The 9,422-nt window shown below is 43.4% G+C and overlaps 1 protein-coding gene across 1 annotated transcript in view; it reads right to left on the minus strand.

Moving 5' to 3' along the window:
- Positions 1-4,743, minus strand: part of KCTD3 (potassium channel tetramerization domain containing 3) — a 29,462-nt gene extending 24,719 nt beyond the window's left edge. Inside the window, exon 1 of the mRNA XM_054061158.1 lies at positions 4,419-4,743. Coding sequence (XP_053917133.1) covers positions 4,419-4,492 — 74 coding nt within the window. The 5' untranslated portion in view covers positions 4,493-4,743. The remainder of the gene's footprint in view (positions 1-4,418) is intronic.
- Positions 4,744-9,422: the final 4,679 nt, after the last annotated feature.

Genomic DNA, 9,422 nt, shown 5'->3' on the forward strand with positions numbered 1-9,422 from the left:
ATTTAAATATCTGCACAAAGTCAAAGAAGTAGCAAGTTCTTTCCACAAATTGTCCTTAAGCATGAAGCAATACTGTCTAGAGACTCCAAAAGTGTCATTCTTTATGTTTGTAACCCATCGTCCCAAATTTCCTACATTTTCTGGTTCTCCTACTTTGCCAACATTAATGCTTGCAAATAAAGCCCCCATCTACACACACACACAGAAGACCCACTAAAAGATAAGTTTATCAACAGTGCTACATTTGTTATTAACTGCATGTTACTCAGGACTCAAAGGGTGCTACATTGTGCACTGCAAAAAACAAAAATGAGCTTCAAGTTAATATTTCACAGTACCTTAAATTATCTGCCATTTTGCAATTAAGGCCCTCTTAGGAGGGGGCAATAACAACAGTTAAAAGAAAGTATTTCCTCCAAATCGTATTATGAAATAATACAAATTTTAGTATGATGTCAGACAGTACTTTACATAATAAATACACCTATCAACTCTTGTATACTACTTCTGGCCTTGGTTTAACAAGAAAGGAAGAGAAATGGACCAGCAGCTTGGACAACAAGTTCATGAGTCACATCAGATCCCTGACTGTCCATATCCTCGTACTAGCACCATGACTATGAGACTTCATTAATGGCAATCAAAAAAGGAAATGCATTAAATTCCATGACAACTTTCCATACAGTACAGGAATACAGTACAGAATTTTTTTTTTTAATAAGAATACTTAACCATAGTTTATCTAGTTTTCATTGCTTGTATTTTCCAGCTTTGGAGAAAATAAGATGTAAACATAAAGCATTACTTCATACCTCCTGAGAGGCAGAAACACAAAGGCTATATAGAACTACGACCCTGCATAAAACACAGATTGTGTTGCTGCTCACTGCAAGTATAACAATGGCAAATCTATTCTAAACAAATGCTCTCAGCGCAAACACGCAGTCTTTTCTATAAATAAATAAATAAATGAAAAATTAAAGAGAATCAAAGTGGTTTCCTATTTAAACGGAAAGTGACTTCTAAGTATAGTAGCAGGTGTACACAGCTTTTAACATCAGTAATACAGACCACTACCCTTCTCTACTTTAAAAGTAAGGGATGATTCATTTAACTATATTACAGGACGTGCATGCTAGAAAACAATGAGTTACATGAATTTTATCCACGATTAATCCAGACTGCTTGTAAGTACGGGGAAAAGATGCAGGTTCACCATTTCAAAGGTCATCACAAGCCAAAGACTTTTATTGTCCAATACTTTAAGTACTTTACAACTGCCAGTTATTTTTTGTGTTTTTAGGAAAAAGAAAAAAAGGGAAAAAAACTTATTTTTTATGGTTTCCCAGGAAGGTGTGTGTATAGTCAGAAAGATGCTGACTGGCACTTTTCTACAACACAATGGTAAATCCTAAATTAATTCTGAAGCAATAAGAAGTCTGATGAGAGCAAGAAGACATTCAGGATCCTTGAACAGATACTTAGTAGCAAAACATTTAGGACTAGAAAATGTTCCAGAAAAAGAAGCTACACAATAAGGAGGACAGGAAAAAGAGCCGTAGACTGATTCCACGTTCATCTTGCAATTTTACCAGTGGGTTTGATAGCCCAAGGATTTTCCGTCTGTGACTTAAAACTATGGAACCAGTTTAGCAGGTAATACCTCATACTAACATATACTTTAGAACTTCTAATACACATACATTAATCTATGTAAAAAATGAGACAGAGTCCGCCTTTATGGGATGCAGAAAGCAGCTTAGCTAGCAACGTCTGCATGTGTAAGTGCATCTGCAGCTCCACGCAGCTAATATGCAGTGTTACATGCAGATACATGCATGCTAACATGCAGACAGACATCACATGAGGAAAACTGGTCAAGCTCAAGTTCCCAACTACTCTTAAGCAGGAGGCAGCCTACAGTTATTTTAAAGAAAATATAGGCAACTGGAAAAAAAACACACCAAGTTTCAATTCTAAGACAACCATTTCATAACCTACTGCATTTGTTGGCTTATCTTATAACCAGAGGGTTATAAAGGGTCCAGAGAATTCACTATATTTGTTACAGTAATTTCTATGAATATCAACTCCCAAGAGGCTTGGAAGCCAGCAAAGGAATCCACTAAAGCTCAGACCAGGAACCACTGGAGCAGCCGTGCACAGCAGAGAGGCTTTGGCAGTTCCAGGGAGCAGCGCGAACTTTGTGTCAGAACATGGAAAGCCAAGATCTCTGTACTAGATGCAGCAGAGTTTAACTGCTGTCAGAGACAGAGAGCACTAATTTCCTCTTCTCATACAACTCTACAAACAAAACTAAGAGTTTCGAGTTTCTAGTATGGGTAATACGAACTAATGGAGAGGAGGAAATATGTACAGTATCCCACGCCCCCCCATTTGCTGTTCAGATCATCCACTCCATGTCAGCTTTCAGTAGCCTGCCTTCGCAAGCTGAGAAACCTGGATTGGGTACATTTTTCAAAGAATAAGCATGCTACTACGGAAGTTGAGCTTGCAAAAGACCAACAACTCTTACACAGAGGTGATATTGCCCATTGTCTCCCTATTGAAAGGGAAATACCCATGCATACATTTCCTACTCCTTACATCCAAATAATATCTGTTGAATCTAGACCTTCAGCTAGATATTAAATACACACAATTGTTAGTCTGCTTTATTCTTCATGATTCTCTGTGCAAGCAAGCCCTCTGGGGATGCGTATTTCTGCCCTGATTAATGCCCTGTACATAATTTTCTGTTCTCTGCAAAGGCTATTAATTAGCAAAATCTATGTAACATTATGAGACTGAAGCATCCTTGTGATACCACTTGTAATAAAAGTCTAAAAGATGAACAGGCCTATAATTTCAGAGAGAGAGTTCACTGAAGAACCTCACTCAGTGCAACATGAAATCTGTTCCAAGCAGACATCAAAGTTATCCTGAAAGCATCGTTACAGGTGCGTTTTGCCTACGCAAGTTACAAGCAGCTTCCCTTGGCTGAACAGGTTCTCAATGTTTTATTATAACAAAGGAATTCTGCATTGATTTTTATGGCACCCTCCCTTAAGAAAGGTTGTAATGCACAATATAGTTACAGGAATGAGTTCATCTTCTGAGTAAGACACAAAAATTCTTAAGGTAGTAGTAGTAGTTTCTACTTTGTACAGCTGGTTTCACATTGTGCGCAAACTCAGGAAGACATATTACTTGTTTCCACTACATACAGTAATCTGAACTACTTCACACCTGAGCATTTTGACAGATCACAGATTCTGACCAGACCTTTACTAGGATTCTCTAACTCAGTCTGCCAAAACATCCATATATGCCATGTTCCACACTTCCAGTGCACATTCAAATATAATTTTTTATTCCAGTTGATAGCAGCAGTATCATTTCCACCTTTTTAATATCTTAGACTCCGAGACTGCTAAGCAGACTGATTCCTAGAAGCCTGCGGATCTGATGGAATGGGTCCACAGGAGGGCAGCGAAGATGATCAGAAGGCTGGGGCCTCTGCTATGAGGACAGGCTGAGAGAATTGGGGTTGTTCAGCCTAGAGAAAATAAGGCCCAAGGGAGACCTTATAGAGACCTTCCAGTATTTAAGGGGGCCTACAACAAACCTGGGGAGGGACTTTTTAGAAAGGCATGGAGTGGTAGGATGAGGGGGAATGGCTTTAAAATGGAAGAGGGAAGATTTATGTCATAAAGTCATAGAATAGTTTGGGTTGGAAGAGACCTTAAAGACCATCCAGTTCCAACCTCACTGCCATGGGCAGGGACACCTTCCACTAGATCAGGCTGCCCAAGGCCCCATCTGACCTGCCCTTGAACACCTCCAGGGATGGGGAATCCACAACATCCCTGGGCAACCTGTTCCAGGGCCTCATCACCCTCATCATGAAGGAATTCTTCCTTACATCAAGCCTAAATCTGCCCATCTAAAACATCCCATACCTACAAGCCTTCGTGAACAGACAAGCGTTTGTGAAAAGATATTAGGAAAAAATTCTTTATGATGAGGGTGGTGAGGCCCTGGCACAGGTTGCCCGGGGAGGTTGCTAATGCTCCATTCCAGACTGGATGGTGTCTCGAGCAGCCTGGTCTGGCGGGAGGTGTCCCTGCCTACGGCAGTAGGTTGGAACTGGACGGGCTTTGAGGTACTTTCCAACTCAGACCGTTCTATGACAGCAAAGCCAAGCTCTCTGTCCTCTTCTCCCGAAGAAGCTGCCTTCCCGAGCCCCGGTCCCGCGCATCCTTGGCTCCGCTCCCCTGCGCGGTGCAGGGCGAAGCCTCACTCAGCGCCGCCAGGACACGGAGCCGGCACCACCTCCCCGCGGGGCAGCTAAGCCCCGCACCACCGTCCCCCGCCCCTCCTCGCTCCAGTAGGGGCTACCCGGCATCTCGGCTCACCGGGTGCCGCCCACGTTGAGCTGGATGATCTCCCCACTCCCGGCGCCAGCCAAGCCTCCTCCGTTCCCCGCCATCTTGGCCGCGGGGCCGGAGGAGGCGGGGGCTCGGCCGGCGGGCAGGGCAGGCTCCACGCGCTCAGACCCGGCCAGGCCGCGCCGCCTCCTCGCTCCGGGCGGAAAACGCCATAGCAACGCGGCAGCGCCCGCAGGAAGAAGGGGAGCGAGAAGGAAGGCGGCCGGCGCGGGACAAAACACCTCGCGGAAACGGGGCCGGCCGCCAAAGGGCCGGGAGGGGAGGGGCTGTCAACGCCGCCCGGGTGCCGCGGCGCGCGCGGCAAATAGAGCGTCGCGTCGCGTCGCGTCACGTCACGTCACATGGGGCGGGAGTGCTTTGTCTCTGTGATGGGCGCCGGAGTAGGCGGTGGTTCGAGGAGTCAAGGAAAGGGAATTCCTGTGTTTTTAAAGGAGGGGGAGAGCAGCCTATGCCGCTATCAGTTTAGGGTGCTGTTGTCGTTCTGGGCTGCGAGCGCACATTGCCGGCTCATGTCCAGCTTCTCGTCAACCAGCACCCCGAAGTCCTTCTCCGCAGGGCTGCTCTCCATCACATCATGGCCCATCCTGTACTGGAAAGGCACATTGCCCCGACCCAGCTGTAGGACCTTGCACTTGGCCTTGTTGAACCTCATGAGGTTCCCACAGCCCCACGTCTCCAGTCTGTCCAGGTCTCTCTGGATGCCATCCCGTCCCTCTGGTGTGATCTGCACCGCTCAGCTCGGTGTCATCTGCAAACGTGCTGAGGGCGCACTCACTCTTGCTGTGATTAGTGATTCGCCTCCTCTACTCTGCTCTCGTGAGACCCCCACCTGGAGTATTGCATCCAATTCTGGAATCCTTAACATACGAAGGATATGGGACTGTTAAAACGAGCCCAGAGGAGGGCAGCAAAGCCTATCAGAGGGTTGGAGGACCGCTACCGTGAGGACAGGCTAAGAGAGTTTGGGTTGTTCAACCCGGAGAAGGGAAGGCTCCAGGGAGACCTTACAGCAGTCTTCCAGTACTTGAAAGGGCTACAAGAGAGCTCGGGAGGGATTTTTTATAAGGGCATGTAGTGATGGGACTAAGGGAAATAGCTTTAAATTGGAAGGGGGAAGATTCAGATTTAAACCTTAGGAAGAATTTCCTCACGATGAGGGTGGTGAGGCACTGGAACAGAGTGCCCAGGGAGGTTGTGGATGCCCCATCCTAAACCATTCTGTGATTGAACCAAAGCCCCCTTGGGCCTTGTGTGCACCCTGTCCCAGGGACTCTGACACCTGACATTGATGCCTCTGGGAAATGGCACTGCTATGTGAGAGAGTCACAGAAACAGAACATTCCTTGAACACTCAATGGGAAAGCAGCATTGGCACAGTGGACTCTAAAGCCTGGGTTGCAGGCCACACTCTTTAATCAAATTCTGCAATGGTGAAGGGGCTAAATAGTAGACATGGCAAGTCCAAGCCTGCAGTGCAATTTGAAGGAGAAATCTGTCACAGCAAGTGAAGGAAAATTGAAGAGGGAACAAATGACAGTGTGGTTAGCAGATGAAGTAATAAAATTGTGGTTTAAAGTTTTGAGGGTAGGCTTTGGGATCAATTCCTACACTCAAGAGAAATAAGCAAATATGAGCCTGATATTTTAAGTTACTGTAAGTGAAATTGCACTCTATTTAATCATGTTTTTCTACAAGGACACATGAAAAGAGAGGGAGCATTCTCAAATATTATATTTTGAAAATAATGTGGCAGTGGCATCATTTAGTGTAGGGATAAACTGCTTGAAGTTACCTGGTTACTTCCTCACTTGTATAGCTTGGAAATTCAAGTTTTATTGCTCTAGTCATATCATAGAGCCCAGCTGACCTAAGCTATACACATATCTTTGCCAGGCAGTGAAGTATTTTGGATAAATTACTTTGCTACCACAAGGCCCTATCATTGTCACAGAGAAGCACACAGCCATGTTAGGCTTTTGGGGGGCTCACTGGCTCACCAGCACAGTGTATTAAGCTTATTAAGCTTGGGCAGGGACCCTATGAATACTTTTGTAACCTGTTCTGAGTGTTAGTACAGACACATGTGTTTTGCCCTACACACTAAGGGAGAGGGAAGATTAAAATGCAGCCAAATGTGTCACCAAGCCCTAGATCTTGCTTTTTGAATGCTTTGTAGTTTGGTTGTAAGTTGGGTTTCTTCTTTGGCTGTTAACACTTTCAGATTCCTGCTAAGTTGTCTTCTCCTTCCCCAGGGTATATAATAGGATATAAAAAATGTTTAGGTGTGCTATCAGGCAGAGAAGGAAATTGAACTTCCTTTCCTATGTCCCAAGGAGAGTCCTTTAACTATTGAAGTTTTGGATAAGAGAGTGAGACAGGATGTTTCTTTTCCTGTATTTGGAAGGAAGGCTGACACTCCCAACTTCAACGGGTCAGCTTTTGAAAGAAAAACTTATGTCAGAGAAGGTTTGAGGCTGTGGATCATGCTTGGAAACCTTTCATCCTACCACGATGGAGAGACTGTGTAGGAGCCTTGCACCTGTCCTCAGTGTCTCCTACATCCCATTTTGAGTGGCTGCTCATTCAGGCAGCTGACTGAATGATCAGTTTTCTGCATACCTAATTCAGTCATGTTTTATAAGGAATTTGAAAGCTGAGGTAGTTAAGGAGAATAAATTGTGCAGTGTCTTAAAGAAGCAACACTGTAAGCATTGTGCATATAAATGCTTCTGTGGCATGACTTGCTTAGATCACTTTTGTAAAATATATCTTAGGATCCTACATCACGTTTGCCTCATTGTGCCTAAACATTAAATTTAAGATTTGCCTCTTCTTAAATAAAACATAAACAGCATTGACATTTGTCATGTGATTAATGAAATTCAATCTGGGAATGCAAGAAAATCAGCTGTGTATTGAGGCATTCTCTGACAGCTGCAATCCTAGAACACTTCCACTAGGTGCCTCTATTGTTTTTGAAGTTAGCTTCCAAAACGTAGTTCTTGTTCAGCCTAACCATTTAAGGCATGTTATCAAGACCATTTCTTTTGATGTTGCAATTAAAGCACATGTTTGCAATCACTTTAAAAAAAAAATCCCAAGTTCATATCAAAGCACACGTCACATCAGCATTATACAATATTAATATACAAAGCAACTTTATGTTGCTCGTTGCTATGCTATTTTCGTTAATTAATAAAATAACCTGTCAAAAATGTGGCATAATGCAAAAAGTAGACATCAGAATTAAATATACATGCTTCTGAGTGATGGTCATGCAGTTTAGGAAACAAGGAGGCCTGTGCAATGGATTATTGTCTATGTGGCGGCGCACACTGTAATTTAATCTCTTTAATTGCAATAATTCAAGCTGAAAGTTTCATCCACTTTTCTGACTACAGTTTTCTTGTGGAGAATCCTCTTTTCCAGCCAGAAGCTAATTACTTAATTCACAAGAAGGCAAATTCTGCTGTATAAATTTTATTCAGAGACACCTCCCAATGGCATGATTGCACTTAAGCTACTAAAGATACAAGTCTAGGAAAGAATTGCTAGTCTTTGGCATGTTTGCCAGGTATCTATTTTGCTAAGTTTATTACCTGAGAAACAATTTGACTCCCAAAGGAGCCAAAGGAACTTAAGTAATTAATTCCTTTTCTGCCTCCTCAGCAGATCCATAGTGTGGGAGATTTCGCACCACCCTGTAGAAGCTCTTCTCCAATCACTTACAGCAATGCTAAATGCAGCACAGCAGTCTACAACATTACAGAGTGGCTGGACACCCATTCCTGAGATACAGCTTTAGCTGTTTATATAAAGCCTTCGTTCTTCTTTTTATTTCTCATAGCGTCTGGTTTGGAACATCAATTGAATGTTTTGGAAGTGAATAAGCATTTAATTTTGGTGATGATATAGTGTGTTACGTTATTATTGCCTAGATATCGATTTTGAAATAAAAGTCACTTTGCATATTCGAAGGGAGGGGGAACGCCTCAGCCATTGAAAGTCCCTATCCATTTCATTAGCTTATTTTCTCACAAAACATGAGAACTTTGTGACAGGGATCTTGTCTCTCTGTCTTTCTGTAAACTGTCATCTCAATTGCTGGTGTTATACAATAATAATGCCAGATTCAAATTTTATACCATCTACTCCAAAGGAAGGAACCTTGGAGTCCCACCAATATAGTCACGCTGGGAAATGATACTGTGAGTCACTACGAACAGTACTGCATGCTCAGTTTTTCCCCAGCTTTGCTTACAATTACTTATCTTGAAGGGTCTAAAGTTTGAAGATATTCACTTAATAACTGAAGTACAATAAAGAGTAATACAATAAATTTAAATAAGCCACTAGGGAGAGAGGAAGATCATGGGATTAGGTGGAGTATGCATTTCTTCATTCTTGAACATATGGTTGTTGCTTGCACATTGGGAAACAACCTCTTTTCAGCTCCATATGCAGTGCTGCACAGTGGGTGGCTACCAGGGATATTCCTGCAGATCCATCCTGCAGCGAAATAAAAGGGATGTTCTCAGAAATGTGTGTAAAGGACTGCCCCCCTGCCCGCCTCCCTACCCCCCCCCCCCCTTTAAAATTGAAAGGAAGGAAAAGATAGATCCAGGTTCAGGTCAAAAGCAGGTCTGTAAAAGGGAAGAAAGATTCTGCAATGTCCTGTAAAGAACTATATATCCAAGTCTGCTGAATCCCTGGAAAAGTCTTAAAACCTTAATTTTCAGAAAATAAGTCTTTAAAAGCATAGAATCATAATTGGGGTTGGAAGGGACCTTAAAGATAAACCAGTTCCAGCCTCTCTGCCATAGGCAGGGGCACCTTCCACCAGATCAGGTTGCTCAAAGCCTCATCCAACCTGGCCTTGAACACCCCCATTGATGAGGCATTCATGACTTCTGTTCCAGTGCTTCATCACCCTCACAGTAAAAAAAAAAAAATCCCTAATATCTGGTCTGA

Source organism: Cuculus canorus, chromosome 3, assembly GCF_017976375.1.
Source record: "Cuculus canorus isolate bCucCan1 chromosome 3, bCucCan1.pri, whole genome shotgun sequence".
Classification (NCBI taxonomy): domain Eukaryota; kingdom Metazoa; phylum Chordata; class Aves; order Cuculiformes; family Cuculidae; genus Cuculus; species Cuculus canorus.